Source organism: Bombus terrestris, chromosome 3, assembly GCF_910591885.1.
Source record: "Bombus terrestris chromosome 3, iyBomTerr1.2, whole genome shotgun sequence".
In the NCBI taxonomy this organism is placed as follows: Eukaryota; Metazoa; Arthropoda; class Insecta; order Hymenoptera; family Apidae; genus Bombus; species Bombus terrestris.
This window is the reverse complement of record NC_063271.1, coordinates 16,170,737-16,192,378: the sequence shown is the minus strand read 5'-3', so window position 1 is coordinate 16,192,378 and position 21,642 is coordinate 16,170,737. Positions and strand designations below refer to the sequence as shown.

General features: G+C 32.6%; 2 protein-coding genes and 1 long non-coding RNA gene across 5 annotated transcripts in view; 1 reads left to right on the top strand and 2 right to left on the bottom strand.

Moving 5' to 3' along the window:
• The window catches only part of LOC125384779, a 55,612-nt gene extending 42,054 nt beyond the window's left edge, over positions 1-13,558 (bottom strand). The window contains exons 1-4 of one of the 3 annotated variants that reach the window (XR_007223546.1): positions 13,251-13,558; positions 10,993-11,132; positions 9,745-10,877; positions 9,484-9,605 (exon numbers count right to left, since the gene is read on the bottom strand). Coding sequence is in view for 2 of the 3 variants with exons in the window: in XM_048404677.1 (XP_048260634.1) it covers positions 9,484-9,486 (3 nt within the window). In the remaining variant the exon portion in view is untranslated. Of the gene's footprint in view, positions 1-9,483; positions 9,606-9,744; positions 10,878-10,992; positions 11,133-13,250 lie in introns of those variants that run through there. The other 2 variants (XM_048404677.1, XM_048404675.1) reach the window with 2 other exon arrangements.
• The window catches only part of LOC125384780, a 30,898-nt gene continuing 19,289 nt past the window's right edge, over positions 10,034-21,642 (top strand). The window contains exon 1 of the mRNA XM_048404680.1: positions 10,034-10,165. Within this exon, the coding sequence (XP_048260637.1) occupies positions 10,147-10,165 (19 nt within the window). The 5' untranslated portion in view covers positions 10,034-10,146. The remainder of the gene's footprint in view (positions 10,166-21,642) is intronic.
• Positions 15,693-16,269, bottom strand: LOC125384783. The gene is made up of 2 exons (XR_007223551.1): positions 15,951-16,269; positions 15,693-15,874 (listed from the first exon to the last, which is right to left on the bottom strand). It is a non-coding gene; the product is annotated as an uncharacterized LOC125384783 (long non-coding RNA).

The following is a 21,642-nucleotide window of genomic DNA, read 5'->3' as shown; positions in this document are numbered from 1 at the left end:
TTAAAATAATTCGGTGTTGGTTGCACGAAGCAAGGGATTTGTCTGGAATAAAATGTTTTAGCTATCAAAGATACAATGGCCAAAATGTTCTTAAAAAAGATTTAATTTATTTATACGATATGAAGCTGTTAGTTGTTGCGACCTTTCTGAGAAGCGTGTTAAAATGCGTCGCGAAAAGTAAGCGACGACGAGTATACTCGTGAAACGTGGAGTATGCGTGGCTGTTATAACACAGAATTAATATTCCACGGATGCTCTGACAAGCATATAGCCTGAATTGCCACGTATTTTTCGAACCATTGAAAAGATCCTTTGGTTCTAATTTGCATTTCTACTCGAAATACGTTTATCGAATTATACAGGCACGATTTTTTGTTCCGCAAACTTTTCCCATATTTCACGCAACTTGAATATCCATTCTTCCAGAACCTCTCAGGCTTTCCGGCGGGAAACTTTTCAATATGATTTTTTACATCGTCCAAAGAGTTAAAAATCCGAACGAACTTTCCCAGCAGCGTTTAACACGTGTAATATTTTATTAAAAATCAACGAGCATATTTAAAAACATTTACAGTAACGTTTTTTCAGCGTGATATGCTTAAAAACATAAATGAAAACATACTTGAAATTTCCTCAATGGAAAGGTACTAAGCAAAGCTTTTATTTTATTAAATTCCTTAAAAATCGGAACGAACTTTCCGACCAACCGATATTATAGCTAATATATCGATAACGATTTCGTATTATCCATCGTATCCATCGTATCCATTCGTATTACACATCGAAGATGTAAAGGAGATTGCAACGATTTGTCTGAAAGTTTGTGACCATCACGGGTGAACGAAATCCGATATCTCCGAAAAAAAAGAACGAATTAGAATGCGTGCAAATGACAAAGAGGAAAATTAATTGTTTATCCTTTCGCGTAGTCGATGTTCTACTATTCTGTCAATTTGACATATTTGAAACGAGAGACGCATTAAGTCGCAAAAATGACAGGGGTTGATCTTTTGCGTCGAATCAAACGAATTCGAAGAGGAAGCTTAAAACGTTTCCTGAAAAGATGAACGCAATTCAACCTTCGTATTCCTTCGAATTTCCGCTTGTCGAACCTCATTTGCTCGACGTTTTCGATAAGAAGAAACCTCTAGAACTCGGAAATTTTTGCTCATCCCTTGGGCTTCGAGCTAACAAGGTTCGACTTTAGCATTTTACGTTATGAACACTTTACATACATAGAGGAAAGTGGCCAAATATGGAACAGGTCTCCCTTTCTTTCTTAATCCGATCGATGATGAATGTCTGCCAAACGACTATAGGCTACTTCACTCAGTTAGTCGTTCATTTTCTGAACGTTTATTTTGCCAGAAACTATTTTCGCTAAATTTTAGATTTATTATTCTGGTGGCAAAATGTGGATCATCGAGTAGTCAAACAATTTGATGCTCGGATCTCGATGATTGCGAACAACTACATTTCTGTTCTGTTAACCGATGTGAGTATTCCATATTTTACCTTTTCTGCGATGTCGATTCGATATTAAGAATTTATTTATAACGTTAGAGGTATAAGGCTAACACTTAGATGGAGCGTAATTACAAGAATCTTTTACGTATCGCAACTGAGGGTAAAATAACAAAAAAAGAATAAAATAAAAGAATAATAAAAATAAGGTTTTGCGTGTGTGTGTATGATTAAGCGAGAATACAAGGCAAGAGGGAGGATAATTATTGTAAATCGAGTTTATGGCCAGCAGTCTAAACATAAAGTATACTACGTTGCAAGCTACGTATGCGAGTGAACGTAAAAACTGTATTACTAGCGTTACGTTACAAGGCACACGCACGACCGAAATGACAAAGTTAGGATAAAAAGATTAGAAAATAAAACCAAGCACACTGTAATGGTATTCCGCGACGTATTTTATTCTGTAACGTTATATCTGGTATGGTTATACCTTTCGATAAAAATCACAGATAATAAACCGAGTCTCCGTTTCAATTGTAAGAAAATAAATTTCATTTTGTATTATGTGACGTTGCACTTTGTACAGCAAATCAACCGTTTCTCATATTTCGAAATATACACATAGCGTTTTATGCGTAAGGAGAGATAAGAAGCACACGGGACACTTGTGTACGTACGTTGTAAAGGACTTTCAATTTTGCATATGTGTCATCACGCATGATATAACCGGACCAAAACAGTGGATACGGCGATATGTGTTTGACACGGCCAACCAGCGTTTGATTTGCGTTGAAATCAAATTTTTCGGTTCAACTTCACCGAAACTTCGCGCTGAAATAACGCGTGATACACATAGCTTGCATTTCACTCTCAATATTATTTTGATCGATATCCGAGCCGAAAGTACTTGCCATTTCGATTCAATAACGCACTTACGTATTTATATCTCATTTATATGTGTCCTATGGTTTTAAAAATATTACGAGGCTGTACATGACGATAACAAGCGAAACGAGAAAGTAGAATATTGCTTGATTTTCGATGTTACATCGATGTTTTAGCTGTATATTCTACGATCGATGGAAATTCGTCAAGCACAATGAAATTTGAATTTTAATCAAACCTTCGAACTAAAAGTATTTTCCATTTCGATCTCATAATACAAATTCTATGCCATATATTCGTCATGTCTTTTGAAATATTATTCTCCGATCACGATAACAATAATGACAATGACGTAGAATACATTTAACTTTGCACATTATATCCGTTATTATATATTCTAATATTATATATTCTGCAACCGATTAAAATTTCCAAAGTACAAATCGAATTTCAACTAAAGTTGATTAAAATCAACTGTTCGAACCGAAGGTATTTTCCATTTTGACTTAATAACGCAAATAATAACAAAAATACTTATTCATATTTTTTCTTCTGTCTAAATATTATTACAATCATGCAAGGTGGTGTGCAACGATAATAAAAAAATCGAGATGACAGAAATGGCCCTTAAACTGCGCAACTATACGTGCAATTCCAAGCATTTCAATAACAGTCCCCGGAGTAGGAAACACTTCAAGTATGCGCTATCCTTGAATAAAGGAGTTAGACAAACTGACCGTCTACTCATTGTGGAAGCGCTCGATAATTACCAGTTCCTGGGGATTTTCTTCCTTACCGGTGTCCTCAATGAAAAGTTAGTCCATGTATATTACTTTAAAGATTCAACCGGGATAATTAAGTTTCGAAAGTCCTTTAGACGCAATCGTTTTACGGAAGCCGGAAAAAGAAGAGAAATTAAATTTCGTGCTACAACGTTCGTATAAATATCAGATTTTAGATGCAAAGTTTCCAATATATTTTTCGATCTTTTTTTTTCTCCATTCGATATGATGATTACGGTGACTCGAAGTTGTTCCCATTCGTTAGAAGATGCGTATGTACTAACAATTAAATAATTTCCTTATAAAAGGAAAGAAACTTTTGGGACAAAGTAATATGTTCCTTCTTACGATAAAATACCCACTGTACGTAATATTTGCGCGCAACGATGGTAACAATAATATTAATTTCTTGATCCTTTTTTGTTTTTATTTGTACAAGGTTTACGATAGTTTCATTAATATAATTGCGCGTAATTAACGACATTAAAATGCGATCGATCGATACTCATTGAAGACTGGGTTGTTTAAATTGGAAGTTTCCATAACATTCATCCCTAATCATCTATGCAGATTCGAGATATGTACCGTTATACCGTGTTGCGTGAACAACGAAATAAGCGTAACCCGTATCATCGGTTGACACAGCCAACATAGTTAAGGTAAACCAATTAAGGCAACGAGTTAGTAAAACGATTACCCTTCACGTTTTCTCCGCGTTATAATCGTGTACGATCCGCCTACCATGAGAAAGGTTATTTGGCAATAGACAAAAAATAGTAAAAAGTCATGTAACAACTATAGCAAGAATCCGATATTAACCGGTTAACCGAGTCATTTTTTAAACTAATTTTTTAAACGTAATTTATTTTTAACGGAAATTAAACGTCGCGCAGATAAAAGAACAGCAATTGGTAATTTGTATACTGTTCGTGGATTTCTAGCCATGGAACGTTAAAAACATAGACAGTTAAAATACTATAATAATACGAATCCGACAGACAAGCAACGATAATTTATTGAAAATTGGTAATGAAAAACGAACGGAATTTGCAAGAAAACAACGTTATAAGTTGTTATTTTTAATATTAGACGCTTGCCTATTATTGGGTTGGCTGGCAACTTAGCGATTGTGGATTTTGTCCTTAGGTGGTATTGACAAAATTCGCAATCACATAGATGCCAATCCAATATTTATCGTATGCAAGAAGAACCTTACGATATCTCGAGCGATTTTAATCGAGGTATAGTTGCAAACAACTTTTTTCATTAACTGCTGCAACTGCTATCTTAAAGTATATAAGCACGAGCGGAATATTTGGAAAAGAAGCGAAGAAAGAAACGTTTTGCGTTTGTAACAAAATTGAAGGACGAACATCTTCTAGACAAACTGTCAAGGCGGATATTCATAAATAAAATTGTTCGTTGTATGACTACGGATACGGTGAAGAAAGCTTTCTCGCTTTAGTTAGAGTTTAGACATTCCCACGTCGGATAAATAGATTCGCAAAGCGGAAATAATAGTCTTGCGAGTTCTTCTCGCAAAAAGTACGACGTTGGCTGATAACGAATTAACGAAACTTTACGAGATCTTGTACGTCGTGTAATTGGGAACTTCGTTCGGGTACGAATGAAACTTCTACAGGAGTGACGGGAAGCATAATATCGCCGACAGCCTCAAAATATTTAAAACAGCCACAATGTGATCAAATCGCGAGTTTAAACGAATGATCCGTTAATAAATATCAGACGAAGCAGGGAATTGTTTTGACGGAAAGGTAATAAAAATTGGTTCAAGTTCGTGGAATTTTCCTTCCGATGCCAAAATACCTGATGGAAATATCTACGTTAAATTTTTGAGATTCGAAGCTTAGCGAAAGAAATAATTTGATTCTAACGACAAGTTCTTCGTGTATCATAATCTTTCATAAGCAGATTAAAACGAGTATTATTTAACAAATTGTATATTCGATGATATACATTTGATTTGTATAAATCGGTTTCGTTCGACAACTTAAATTCGAATATACAGGATTCTTTATTTTCGAGAAGATCGCGTTTGAAAATTTACCAAGCGTACTAGAACATGGCTAATTCTGGACCGAAGAGGAGTAAACAATCGACAGGACGCTATTCTACGTGTGAAAATAAACTGAGAATGTGGAACAAAATTTATTCGCAAGACGCTTTGTTTTCAAGAAAAATACATTTTTTTAATTTATCACGTAATGAGCCAAGTTCAAGTATACTTGGTAGGCAAATTTTCAATCTTGGAATCTCTTGAATACGAAGCGTCCTACGAATAAATTTTCCTCTATATTTCCCTACCATTTTCTCTTTTTTCTTTATAATAAATATATTTCGATAAATTTATAATTATCGTTTCTTACTTTTACAGCGTGTCATACGAACGATACATAAACATATCAATCTATAATTTTGTGACGATCTAACAAGTCCACCTGCTATTTGTTTCTATTAAATTTCTATATATACATATTATTTTAAGTTTTCAAATTATTTAATTATGCAAGAGCAAGGTAAAGGATGATCTTGAAAAAAATTAATCGAAAACGTAAGACGGAGCATCCGCGTGCCAATGCTCATTCTTGAGAAAATCGATTTCGAAAATATATTGACTATGCGAAGACTGAATTAAAATTTGGTTGAATAAATTCCATTGCGTACGTACATATACAGAATGCAATTTCCCAAGGGTTTGAGCCGTAATATTTTCGACACTATTCATTATATCGAAAAATGCTTCGGATAAAAGTTTGATGGTTGTAAGGAGGACATATTTAGACGTTGCTAGCTTTTCTATAGGTGGTGGCACAACCATCGTACTAAGGTCAACTTTGTTTCTTCAAATGGAATCACACAGTTCTTAATACATTAATCGATGCAGCTCAAAATTCTCTATAAAATGTTATTTATTAACCTACTTGCGTCGAAAAACCATTAGTTTAGTAAATATTTTAGGTATAAGAGACAAGGAAAGACACAAGACGCTACTTTCGTATTTGTCTTCGTGCTTGTCTTTCGTACGATAAATTTCACTAAATAAAAATTAAGATATCTGTTAAACTAATATTTCTTCGACGTAAGTGAATTAATAATTTTATTAATAATTAATAATTTTTACACGCAGAATTTCAGTTCAGCTTTTATCCGAAACATTTTTCGATATATTTAAAAATATAAAAAATATTTCGTTTCAAACTCTCAAGTAACTCGCCTTGTATATATCGTGTTAGTATGTATATGTTAATATTGCTTTAATTTTTATGCAAGGGAAAATAAGAAAGATAAGTTTGAATCGCTAAAATCGAGAGTTGTCATATCGCACGACTGCTTTAAGATCAAGTTCGAGTTCAATGATCATCGTTTTCTGTTTAATCCACTGTAATTAATCCATCTATCGATACATCATCACATAGGATAGAAACTACTGGAAATCCTAATTTCTAATATTTCTCTCTTTAGTCCAAGATAAAAAATACATCAACAAATACCGTCGACATCTTTAGCTAATTATGCAATAACGACGATGAAATCATTGAATATATTCGTTTAACCGCATCGCAATTATGGTACAGATATCTCACGACATTGCATATACACAGCCCGTACGATGGCCACGGACAAGTTATTTCACGACGCAATACGTTTGTACGACGCTACGAATGCGTCATTTCGCAACACAATACCGTTCGTACATTCCCACGGACGAGATATTCCCCGCGTCTGTTTTTCCGCAATTAAGCACAGCTCTCGCCCTAATAAACAAACACTTGCTTTTATACGAGACGTTTTTGTCACATTCGGATACGTATTATAATTTATCTCACAAATTTCCTGCCTTTCTATCCATTGTATACGTCAGAGACGAAGATTTCTAGTAGAAACACAATTCCATTGATTTTAACATCCAGATGAAATACGTACGATACACGTATTGCGTAATATTTGTATCATTATGTATGTATCATTATGTTAATACAAATCTATACAATATATTCTTACAGGATTTATCATAATCGACAACGTAACGATCTGCAATGTTTATGAAACTTCGAATCAAAACATCGATAAAAACGGGATCGACGAAGCAGAAAATACGAGTCCCGTCGGATGCAATCCGACAGTTTAAAATCTGTTGTTCTTGATATCCGATCTTACTTTAAAATCGAAGCGTTCGTAAACCGATTAAAATCATAACTGCTTAATTACGATAATCAGGTGAACTCATTGGCCAAGGATCAAGGGTCTAGAATTAATATCGAGCTTAGTTGTTGGGTCACAAATAGGTCGTATACACCCGCTTGATGGCTATTCGACGTGCTTTGACCATAAAGGTTCGCAATACTAGAGTATCTTCAACGAAACGCAGTGTAACGTTGCAGCAGACAATGAGAGGCACCCACGTGAAAACGTACATACTTCATGGCTGCTGTCCCTTTCATTCTCGCTTTCTTCTTAACTGACTAAGAACGAGGAAAGGAAAAAAGACTTGTTCTCGACTTTTCATTTCATCCCTTACGTTACACGAAGGCATTGTCAGCGTCTCTTTGAGATTTTGCTCGGCGCGTTTCTTTCGCGTCGCCTATCGTCGATGCGCGATATTATTCGATATCAACGAAACAACGCCATTAAGACACGTATGGTCTCGCCCTTGTAACGCCACTGTGGCTGGGAAACTATATTACGCGTGATATAAAACGTATTATAGCAACGTGATATAAAGCGATAAAAATTATGTGGTTTATATAGTTTGTATCTTCTACTTCTTTTAAGACAGGGAAATTTATAGCGGCGAGGATTTGTAGAGCGACAAGTAGGTACATACGTTGATTTTTAAAGGCTTGTACAAGATTTTTAAACGGAAATTCAATTTCGTTGGATTCTGTTTAATTGGATTTGAATTTTTAAAAGGTAATGAATTTTCCCGATCGAACTGTTAGTTTAAGCGCGGCCTTTAATTGTATCACGAACATTATTTTACGTTACTCTGCAACGTTTTCTCTATGTAATATATTCGCGATCTTCGCCTTAAGAATTACTCAAATATTTGGTTTTAATACGAAGGATTGTTTTAAAGATCATTTTCACCTCTATAAATATTTATTGTGTAAACCGTGTGTATAATTTGCGTAAAGCTTAAAAGATTTCCAATTTAACATTCGCACGTGAATTAAGACTGTTACTTGGAAAAATCATCGAACTCAAGAACCACACTCTTTCTCGCGTTCAAACTTATCCGCCTGTGCAGTTCGTAAATTCACTTCTTAGGTTTCTAATGAATTTTCAAAATAAACCTTCAACCTATCTATGTATGTATCTATACGATTAAACAAACCGTGGATTTTTATGCATTTCTAAATAATTCGTAGATATTATTCTAAATATCCATGGAACTATCGATTAAAGAATTATTATTCACGAGAATATAAGAAACAAAGTAGTAGTATACTTATAGCATTCTATCTATTCACATTAAATAAGTGACATTTAAGTTAAAAAATTATTTGTATATTATTATTTATACACTTTTGTTTGCATATATCATTATAAAAATTAATGGAATAAACTAATAGGACAACATATTTCTTAAACAAATGGAAAAATGAAAAGTCGATGGATTTTCATTTAACAAGCGTGTATCATTTGTAGCGTTATGACAACTTCGCGATCCATTTGCTCAGCAAGTACTATCTTCAATAACTAAATCGTTTTAAATTAGTTAAATCTTCAGTGTCCTATTTTCCTATTCACTAAACGACATTTTTAATACGAATCAATTCGTTTCGCTAAAGACACTAAAAATTGATTATTAAAATAGAATTATACGTTTTATATATTTTACACTAGTTCTCGTTGTCATATGATTACAATAACCTTAATGAATAAACGATCCTAAACAGTAACAGCATAAACGAGCTTATCTCAAGTATATCAATATTATACCAATATGTAGAAGTTTATATTTCCAAAATACCTGTCTTTAAAAGTAAAATAATAGCAAACAAGGCAGTAAATAAAGTAAACGATCGTATTGCTCAACAGTCTTAACAAATAAAGCAACGATGCTAAAAGTAACAAAAATTGCTCCATAGCATATGTCCTCACAATTAAATTACGAATTAAAAAGGAGAATAGGAGTAAAATTAACAAATCGAATGTAAGCAAATGAAAGAATCATTCTGTATTATGTTTCCCTCGCTAGTGGCGGGATATTCAAACTTTTAATAATGATAGCGTCTCTTCAATCAAGAAATCACGCATCCAAAAACTTTTACCTCGTAATAACGGTATTATTATACCATCGAATAAGTAAAAAATTAACACTCACCATGAAACCGGTATAAGTAACGAAGATTTACAGCTTTGGCCTTTGCGAGACAATATGCCCTACTGCGCAGTTATAGGCGTAGATTGTACACCCGAATTGTCCCGTTTGTCGATGGATATTACCTGCAACAACTTCCGTGATACATTTCTTGCGCTACGCGAATAGATGCACCTGTTTGCGTGCCGCTTAATATCGCGTACGCACGAAACAGCTCGAGAATTATCCACGAATTCTACGAATTCGCAGTTACTAATCGCTTACCAAACGTCGATTATATCGTTAGCGCTTGAAAAGACATTCGAATGTAATTATTGCAAAAGATAAAGGAGCTTTGTAAAATAGACAATCCAATTCCTATCGCGTTCACAGTCGAAGCGGTACTGTGAGGCTCGTTGCGACCCGGCGTCCCTTTATACGATCGACCCCCGAGCTCAATAGCCAATCAGCGTTACGCATTCTCCAACGTTCAAAATCCTTCCGTTGGATCCACGGACGGCCGATGTCAGTTATGTGAGGGGGTGGAAAGCACTTTTGGCGGTATCACGTGTTGCTTCGCTGTAAACATGGACGATCTGGATTTGATTCAATTATCCAAAGCGAGAGAAACGGTGTTTGAGTGGTGGCGCGAAAATTACCGATTTCGTTGCGCATATTGACAAAGTTATGGCGAGGGATCTGTATGGTATGTACTATGTAGCTTTTCTCGCGGACTATGTTTCTTTATATTGTATATCGAAGTACGCACCTAACGTTTCAAGAGAAGCTTTGCATGCCTTGTATAACTTGAACTGTAGTTTAGATTTACAACTTTACTTTAGTCTTTATGTTTTCTTACTTTTCAAGAGGTAATCTGCGATACTTGTAAATAGATACTACATATATATGTACGTTAACTTGTAATGTGTAATATTCCTGTTTGGTTAGGTCTACATTTTCTAATGTGACAAATATCTGTATGGTGGCCATCTTGTACAAGTAAACTGATATTATTAGCGTAATTTTACAAATTACAAGTCATAAATTATTCCTTTTTCCAAACAAGGAAATATACGAGAAAAAATAGATCAGATTCTTACGATTATTTTTGTGAAGTTTTGTAATATACGAATTAGCATTTTTTTTTTCTTTTTTTTTTTGCATTTGAAAAAATCATGTATTCAAGTATTCATGAGAAAGGGGAGACAGAAAAGAAATGCAAAGATGGAAAGTTTCGAATATGTAAAACGTAGTGAAATCCGTAAATGATTTCATAACTGCTCTTGAACATTTCTTACAAACAAACGAGTCATCTCATAGTTTCCTACAGGAGAAGTACATATTCATCAGAAAAAATTCCATTGATGCTGTCTATGAATGCTTATGCATCCAGCGAAGTCTGTGATTATTTTCTTTATCTGGAAACATACGTTATAGTTTTGAAGGTTATTTTTACATTATTTGTTCACAATCGTTATAAAAAGACCGGAAATGTATTCAGGTCACGCACATGCTTTACTGCTTTATACGTACCATCGATGTTAAAAAACAACTCGTATCGAAAGGATTAATATAATTTTTATTTAAATTTTTTATTTCGTATTTATAGACGAAAACTGTGTTGTGTTGTTTGTCCGCAAATATGTAAAACGATTCCATTATATTATAAAGTTCTGAAAATCGATAGTTTTCGTTATACATTTCGTTAGTTAAAATAGTTAAATGACTTTCCAGAAACAAATCATGCTTCATGGACATTTTGAGCTTAATTAGCGTAAAAGTTAAACCTTGTTCTGTAATTAGTTAAGTTACATGAAATTAAATGGATTTCAAGTAGCTGGTATGTAAATGATACTTAAACTAACATGTAATGCTTAAGTCGTAAAATAAATATACATATAAAATCAGTTAAATTTAGGGAATCAATATCGATAAACGCGAAACTATAAATAACATCTTTAAGTCAAAGATTATTTGAAAGAATTTCAATTTCACTTCAAACTTGAAAGGATATTTCAGATCAAGTAAATAACAAATTTATACCGGTATAGTGATCTCATGTTTCTTGAATTCAAACAATTTGTGTAATCGGTACGAGAATGTATGCAATATGGGATATTAAAGAAAATCGCATTAGGCATTATTGCACCATGTACGTCATAAATCGTCGATGAAAGCTCTGAAGTGGACAAAAAAGTTTATAGCTTCGATAAATAAACTGTTCTTTGTAAATGATAGGTTAAAAAGTAGGTAATCAGCATTAATATCAATAGGATATTCCATCGAATAATTTTAAGAATCTTTGTATTATAACATATCCTTTAGATAAAAGATAATTGTTAGTTTTATAACGAAGAATCCACAAGTGTTTCCACAGTAACAAAGTAATTAACGTTTCCTTAAGGGACTAATTCTTGTTACAGATTTCTTTCACCTTCATCTTTGAAACTATTCATAAATTATATTTATATCTTTCAAAAAATCACATCCTAATCCTTAATAATGCTCACAGTTTTGTAGTATTTAATATCTTTTGATTTATTCGAGATTTCTTCAAATCTAATACAGAATTCAAAATGTTTCACGTATTTATTATAGTCTATAGATTATGCTTACAGACTTGGTTCATGTATGTATGTATGTGTATTATACATTATTGTATTTAAGAATTTATATGATCGTCCCATGAAATACCTCTAGTCTGTAGGAAACAGTCTGTTGCTACTATGGTTTAGATGAAAGAATATTATGACATGTCGTTTAACTGTATGATACCATCTATTAATGTACCAACGATGACTTTAATGACAGTCTAATAGATATTGCGCTACAACTTTGATCGACGTGACTTATTTCTATGATGCACTTCGACAAGCTGATTTCAGCCAAATCAAGTCAAACGAAGTTTCTTATATTTAATATTCATATAAACTTACTATGCATGTACGTAGTTTGTTTCAATAGCATCTACGTACTTTAAGAAACTAGTTGATGACGTTGTTTCAATAACACAATCATAGTGGTTTTTAGAATAATCATGATTCGAACGCAGACTATTAGGGGATGATATGTTTTAAGAACAAAAATTATAGTTTTCCCTTCTAAAACATGAGATTGAGATTGAAATAATTTTGAAAGAAGAGCCAAATAATTTTAATTCTTTAACCATTTAACTCTACCTTAATAACAAAATACAAGAACGTGTTAAGTATACATTATTACTAATTTAATTATTTATATCACTAATAAACAATATTCTTAATTCGCAATTCTTATATCATTGAACTATACTATTAATGAAATGATTTTATATAACTTGCAATTCAATGGAATAAAAACATGAATGAAATATTTAAACATACCTACGTACATAGATTTCCAATAATTTTACGTAACTTTATGGATTAACACGTTACAATATATTTTGCATATATATACGGTATATATCTGTTACATTTATCAAAAATGATTCTTGTTCAATTACATTCGCCACTTATATCGCGGAAGCGTAAAATTATTTCAAACAATATGAAAATAATTTATCGTGAAAAATATTTTACGTATTGTTTCTCGTTTTTATCGTAAATTAAGCACGTTCCCATTTCTTGCCATAAGAAATAATGGATAATCGATAACAACAGCGTAACGAAAGTAAAAATTATTGTTCATTCACGTTTTGAACGTAATTTTATCAGCTGTACTTTTTCAGCTACTTTGATTTTACTTAATTTCAAAGAACATATTTAAATAATAGCTGGCTTAACGTATGGAATATAACGTCGAAACATTACCGCGACTGTCTTGAACAGATTTCCGCCTGTAGATGACTTTAAACGTTTCCGTATCTCGTAATTTGCGAGAAACGAATCTCAACATTTCTACGAGACCTTGCTCTGTCCATCTTGCAGTTCCTTCCTTGATTGACTTTCAAATTTCCCCCTGGATTCTAGGCTGTTTCTGTCATATAGAGTGAAGAGTTCGCTGGCCCTCGAAGCAAAGAGACAAGCAAAAAGAAAGTCTGCCTTTGCGGTTGGAAGTAAGCATAATTTACGATACGATGATCTAATCCCTTCATCACGCTTGGAATATACATGGTTGCCTGTAAAAGGACGCAGTTTTATATTCAGCAAGTTGCAAAGAAAAGATCTATGTCATTTTGTGATCTTATAGTACTCACTCGAGAGAAAAGGAAATTTTAATCAACGTTATATAATATTTGAAATCCAATTGCTGGGTCAAGAAGAAGAGAAAAATATCCTTCGCCATTGATAAGAAATATTTCATTTGACTTTCTGTTTTAATATACTGCGGGCACGAGAAAATATTTGCGCGTGTCCATATTTTCCAATGAACCGTTTTCCTATCAGCTTTTATATTTCAAATCAAATCCTTATAATCGTATGAAAGTACCAGTAAATAATACCAAGTTTAATACATGTATCATGTATTTATATTCATATTATTTAAATACCTTTCGTAGTCACTGTATAACTGCCATCTGTGGATAATACATAATTCTCTATTTATTCCTTCTGTAGCCGATATTGCACGACATGCATTATTTATTGATTTGTACGTGTGTCCACAATAGGTAGATTTCTCTCTATGTGTATTCATAAAAAAAAATTTGTTGAATTCAAATCAGATGATGGAGGAGATTATTTTATTGGACACGTTTATTCTATCTATTCTATCGAGGGTTCGATTTAAACGTTCGATTTAAATGTTAAATAAAAAGTACGGTATATCAAATAAATAGGATTAATTTTTGGATCTACGCTTATCAGATATTTTATACTTCTCTCATTAAACATGTACTACAAATTTACGAAGTTTTAGATTACTTCCTTGTAACATTCTCTCTCTCTCTCTATATATATATATATATATATATTTATATATATATATAAATATACAAATATGTACATATATGTAAGATCGCAATCCGGGGATAATTCAGGGATCTATTCTGTAGTCTGAAAATCGAGTTTTTATTATGGAGTAAATAATAAAATAGAAAAATAAACAACAATTAATATGCGTCTATAACAATAAATAACAATAATTATATAAACGGGAAATAAGAAGTCTTTAGTACAATGTTTACCTGAAAATCGAGAATCGATTATCAACGTCCTGAGCTACCGATCTTTCTTCTTCAGTCTTTAAAATTTTAAATAACTATTCTGTAACCTTGTCTGTCTCTAATGTAACTCTCTGTCCGTCCGTTCGCGAAAAATTTGCTTCTTAAAATGGTCGTCCATAAAACAAAAGAAGGTCTGTCCGTGAAACACAGCCTGTCGTGCTACCCGTAAAACAAAAAGAATCCCTATCCTACATGAACTCTAGGGAGTTTACACCGCCCCTCGAATGGGGAGTGGAACAGATTCCCTTCAGATCTCCGATTACCGTTATCCACTTCATATATGGAGTTTGAAATCCTTCTTAGAATTATGAAAGGTCCTTTCCTAATTTCTTCCAGCTTATTTCTATTCATTTTTTTTCCGTTATGGGTGAAGACCATATCACCGATTTTAAATTCGTGTTCTCTTCTTTTTTTATTTGTTGATTTGTTTGTTGATTTCGAAATTTCTTGTTGAGTTTTTGAATGCTTCTTCTCTGTCTCTTTTTAGGTTTATCTTATTCTCCATTATTTCCTTAGGGACTATGATTTCAATCATTTTTCCATTCAGTAAATGATTTGGCGCAAACCCCGTTACACTGTGTCTGGTGTTATTGTTCTTATCTTATTGTTCTTATCTTCTATGCTTTCTTCTGTGATTTTTGTCCAGTTTCTCTTATTTTTGTCTGAATTACATCTGATCCTGTTTACTAATGTTTGATTTACCCTTTTGTTCAGTCCATTGGAGGATGGGCAGTCTGTCGAGGTGAAAATTAATTTAATGTTCCTTTTCCTCCTATACTCTTGAATTTCTTTGGATGTCATTACTGGGTATCGGTCTGCAAGGATAATTTTTATGGAATCAGTTTCTCCTGTCGAGTCTATAAGTTTTATGATATCTTCTGTGTGTTGTGTTTTAGATGTGGACATAAAAACAGCCCTTGAAAAATGATTGATGAGTATGTGCATGTATTTCTTTGGTGAGTTGTTATTGGGTGAAATTGACCTGGAAAATTCAGTGCTTCATAAATCACACAAGGTTGTTTCTTGGGCGGTGGCTCTGGCTTTCTGTCCAATCTTGTGTTACTCCCTTGTGTTTTTCTTCCCTTCGTCTGATATTGCCCCAAGAATCCTATTAAGCCATTTGTTGATTGTACTGTTTCTTATTGATTTTATCTTGAATGTGTATGGGTAACCCAATAACAATTAGATTTATCCCTGTCTCTTCAGAAGTCTTCCTCCTTACTTCCAATATTAATCATTCCTTTTTTATGGCATATTCAGTGAATGAACCTGAAATGTATTTAAAGTTATAAGCGTATCGTACTGCAGACCAACCTTTATTGCCAGAAGCTTTTTGAACTGCCACCTTCCAATTTTCCCAGTTGTATTCTTCATCCTTCAGCAGATTTGTCTGGTACCATTCTGATGCTGTTTTTCCCAAATATTTCTTCAAATTCTTGATCCTTTTTTCATCAGTTTGGATTTCGTATTCGGTTTCATACTCATATTAGAGTATGGAAGGGATGCATATGTGAAATATGAATATTTCATACTCCAATCTGTGGTTTTTTGCGTTCCATCAAATTGTTTTATGACAAAGTATGTGCCTTCTCTCTCATGCATGTTTTGTTTCTGGAAGATCTCTAATAATGTTTCTGTTTGAAGATTGGGCTTTTCGATTTCGGTCTTTATTTTCCTTGTGGGGATGATCTCCGATTCTTCTAAGTAAATATCTCGAAACACGAAGTTTAAACTTGTACCGATGTATGACGCTGCCGTTGCGTCATCCATCGTGAGTGCAATGTTTCTGTAATGGCTTACCTTGGTTAAGTTGTTTGCGGCTTTCTTCACTATCGATAAACTGAATAACCGCGGATGATGATCTCTTGCTTGATATTCTGGAGGAAAGACATCACATACTTCATCTTCTGGTTTTCTTATGGATTCTTATGCATTCTATTTTCTCCCCCCCCCCCTTGCGTTCTCGTTCATGGCGATACGTAGCTTCACTTCTAACGGCATGGCGTAGTGAAAATCGATTTGTAAAATCGTAATTTGGTGATAATTCAGGGATCGATTCTGTAGTCTGAAAATCGAGTTTTTATTATGAAGTAAATAATAAAATACAAAAATGAACAACAATTAATATGCGTTTATAACAATAAATAACAATAATTATATAAACGGGAAATAACAAGTCTTTAGTACAATGTTTACCTGAAAATTGAGAATCGATTTTCAACGTCCTGAGCTACCGATCTTTCTTCTTCAGTCTTTAAAATCTTAAATAACTATTCCGTAACCTTGTTTGTCTCTAATGTAACTCTCTGTCCGTCCGTTCGGGAAAAACGTGCTTAAAATGGTCGTCCGTAAAACAAGGGAAGATCGGTCTGTCCATGAAACACAGCCTGTCGTGCTACCCGCGAAACAAAAAGAATCCCTATCCTACATGAAATCTAGGGAGCTTGCATATATATATGTATCCTTTTAAAATTCTAAAAAATTATACAGATTTATAAAAATATAGTTAAAGACTTTGTAATATAGCGGTTTTTAAATACATATATATAGTTTTTAAATAAATGTTAAATTTCTTCCGACTATTCGTATCACATTACGATTATGCTCTTTTAGTTCTATAGCTTACGAAGTTAGTTTAGAAGTCGAGGCTTACCTCACAGGCTTACACAAAAGTATTGGTTGAAGTTTTCCTATCAAAAAAAAAAAAAGTAAAAAAAAAAGGAAAAAGTTGTAATCGCTTTAATCCGCAGGTTGTAGTTAACACGTTTGTGTTTCGATTTAAAAGTTAATTCAATTAATCCATAATATCGAAATGTTGCTAACTGTTATTTTATATTTTTTTTTATATTATTTGATATTTAATCGTTTGATGAATACCATAGATATCTGATATTTAATCATTTAGATGAATTTCATAGATATGTAATATTTCATCGTTAGATGCGTTCCATCACAATTTAATATTCATCTGCCCACGTTCTCTAAGGGAAGATTTCATATAAACTAATATTCATAACGTTTTAAGACATTTATAAAATAATTACGTAACACTTTATGTTAATTTGTAAGTTGTAATCGCTTTAATCCGCAGGTTGTAGTTAACACGTTTGTGTTTCGATTTAAAAGTTAATTCAATTAATCCATAATATCGAAATGTTGCTAACTGTTATTTTATATTTATTTTATATTATTTGATATTCAATCGTTTGATGAATACCATAGATATCTGATATTTAATCATTTAGATGAATTTCATAGATATGTAATATTTCATCGTTAGATGCGTTCCATCAAAGTTTAATATTCATCTGCCCACGTTCTCTAAGGGAAGATTTCATATAAAATAATTTTCATAACGTTTTAAGACATTTATGAAATGATTACGTAACACTTTATGTTAATTTGGAAATTTAAATAAATTAGAGAATTATCAACACCATTCGTTGTTATAACGATGCTTAATAACTCGGAATACAAACAGCTTTCAAGTAATCGGATAAAATTTATTATGCTGCTAAAGTAAAAGTATGATTTATACAAGGTAAAATCTTCTTTGTAAGTAGTGTGATGCTCGTAATGTCAGGCACACGAAGTATACGCGCATATTATATCACGTAATTTCAGCTTTATTCCATCTGTTAATCGCTTGGTTTGAAGAAGCCGTAAGTAACAAGCGAAGCCATGGCGTAAAATAGTTTTATTAAACTTGTAAACAGATATAAGAAATATAGTCGTAGTATCCAACTGCAAGTTCAAATGCGAAAAATAACGTTCGGGAAAATTTGTGACATGGTGAGAAATTTTATACTCATATCCTAAATTGATAACATATATATTATTTGTAGAAAATTATATTTATTTGTATATATGTAAACATAATATCTATTAATGAAAAAGTTAATTAAGAAATATTCTATTATTATTACTATTCGTATCTATTATTTTTCATTTAATAAAAAACTAGTGTACACCAACTCATGTTCATTCTACTGATCTTATTTTTACGGTTCGAAATATATATCGAATTTCGATTTTCCATCGTGTTTCACTTATGATTCATAAATATTAATTAGCATGCGATTAATTGGTGTTATAATTCAGAATGTTCGATATTCATTTACATTTATATTACTTTCACGTTATAGTTAAATATTTAACGTTGGTTAAATATTTTATTATTTGAAAGACTTGTGGCTATACTTCATATGCGACAAAAATTGAGAATTATTCACGTTTTTTAATTTAACGATCCTACTTTTATTTCAATTAAATCTCGATTCTTAAACTTTCATTTATTCGCGTCAAAATTAAATCCTAAGCTTCAATCCTACGCTTCCCTATGTAAAAACCTTTTAATCCTTATTTTTCGAATAGTTTGCGAGAATTGATTTTCGCGCAAGAATTAACGCCACTCAAGTACTAATTGATTCCATCTCCAGAGCGCTTAAGTGACATTCGATTGTCGCTTGAGTAGTTCTTATCCTCGCTGTAAAATACGACAGAATTTCGATTCCTCGATCATTAATTACATTATGAGACTACTTTCTCACGCTTTTCCATTCCACGCCGTGATTCCGCTCGCCTAACTACTCTTTCGTTATAGCGCCGATCAGACTTTCAACAAGGTCACGATTAATCTCGATAATGAAATTTCCATCACTATCGCAATAAAAAAGATTATTCTACGTTAAGCTATATCTTCTTTTTTTAATTGACAGAATGCATCAATACGTTGATCGCCACGTGAAATTTATAGATTTTGGCCAATAGATCGAATAGAAACACAGAGTGTGATTCTACGTGAAAAATAAGAAAGATAGGAAAAACACCTGGTATGATTTATTACAATTAATTTTTTTTCATCCGAGGATCGAAATTGAGGATTTAACCGGTGTACTTAAATTTTTACAAAATTTTATTCCACATTTTCCACTCGGTTTTTCACGTAGAATCAGTAATTGCTCGCTTCTGCCGCAATATTTTTCAGCCCATTTACATTATTAAAAGAAACGTTTTACTTTTCCAAGGTATTGTATTACATTCGCGCACTCTTCTCCGACAACGTTACCTAATTCCTTCATATCGTCGGAAATTTCTTGGTCCGTGAGATTTAGCCTATTTTAGCGATCCTGGAAAATTCAATGAATAACAGTCGATTCGATCGATTCGCCAACTGGAAGTTACATAAGTCCGTCGATTTTTATTTCCACGAACTGTTAGAATAGGATAAAATTTTGTTGCCATAAATTGTATTTAACGCGGAGTTATCAACCACGAGCTATTGTATAAAGCTTATTACTTATTGTATAGAACTTTTACTATATCGTAGATCAATAACGTACTAAGATTATGAAAAATAATTTCACGTGGCTGAGATACGACGGAGATTCGGAAGATTTTGGAGATTTATGCTCGTAATATTAAGACTTATGTACGCGACTCGAATATTAATGTATTCTCCTTCAATATCCTTAATCCCTTCGATATGACGTATAAAATTTACAAATTGCCATTTTAACACAATTCAAATATAGTTCACGTGGACTACACGCGAACGATGTGGTTTCGAATTTATTAACTAAGCGTTATACGTTCCTCAATGTGGACATTACTTATGTACATGGAATGTACGATTATAGTTAGAAACGTGGCTGAAAATACAGATTTGTTAATGGTATAAGTTACAGTTGCACAATGATGAGTCATAGCAGAAGAGATTACCATAACTTCGAATATAACTTTTATCGTTACAATTATATGTTAACGTTGTATTTGCATCTGACAGTTTGTTGAATTGCGTAATATCACGAAGATGGCGAACTAAGTTTAACTTGGTTTAAGAATATAAATTTAACGATAAGTAAAATCTACCAGTTTCTTCCCTTTTTTCTTCTTTTTTTCTTTTTATTTTGCTTATTTCCTTATTTCGTGAGTTTCGTATAATTCCTATCTATCCAAGAATAATTTAAATGTAGAAAACAATTCAACGAAATGAGAAATTTAATATATCAATTAATAAGTATTATATTTGTTTGGAATGTTATTTCTGCAAAATTGTTTAGAATTGTTCTTTGGATATTTAATAATACGTATCTTGTAAGTTAACGAAGATACTCGCGATTTGTTGTTTTTTTTTTTTTTTTTTTTTTTTTTTTTTTATTAATGTAACTTTTACATACTGCTGTGTCCGCTAAAATAAATTCAGATATTATGGAGGTTTCAAATACGTAACGACAAGAAGATATTGTGCCTGGAAAATAGTAGTAAATGTTGAATATGTCGATGTTAAAACGTCTTTAATATATTCGGTATAAATATATCGAATTTAATTTATTTTCAAATTACATTATTATTTAATGCTCGCGATTAACAACCATTTCCAATTACATATTTAATGATGCATCTATTATCAGAACTTATTAAAACATCGCATCTCATCGAAGATCACGTTATTCTGTGATTGTTTCGTACTCGCTACGTTTTATGTACGTACACGTAATGAGAATTAAAATTTATCGAAGGAGGAGCTGCGGTCTGCGAATAATTTTTTAACAAAAGCGAAAAAAAGAATCGTGTTAAATCTAACTAAGTATCTCTGTCTGTTGTTACAAATATTAGGTTAAAATTGTGTACGAGACGAATAAATCGTAGAGAAATAGGGAATCGAAGAGGCAATTATGGCATAGAAATTAACAGGAAAAAATAATCTTATCTGTTAATTTTTATAGGATAGTTTGCTTTTTAATTTTTATCTATAGGCATAAGAGTAACCATTAGAAATACTTATAGAAATTTAATGGAATTTTCTGTTAAAATTACATCTACCTTGATTGAAGGAAATTTTAATTAATTTCACTCTTAAAACTCAACGAATCAAAGTAAATGCTTAACATTCGTCATACATTAATTGAATTCGCTAAAATTGATGTACCAAATACATTTCACCATGATGAAAATGTTTTAACGTTTGCATCGATATAATAGCGTTTGTACTGGTGTATTTATCGATGATATGTTTACTTGAAATACGTGAAAAC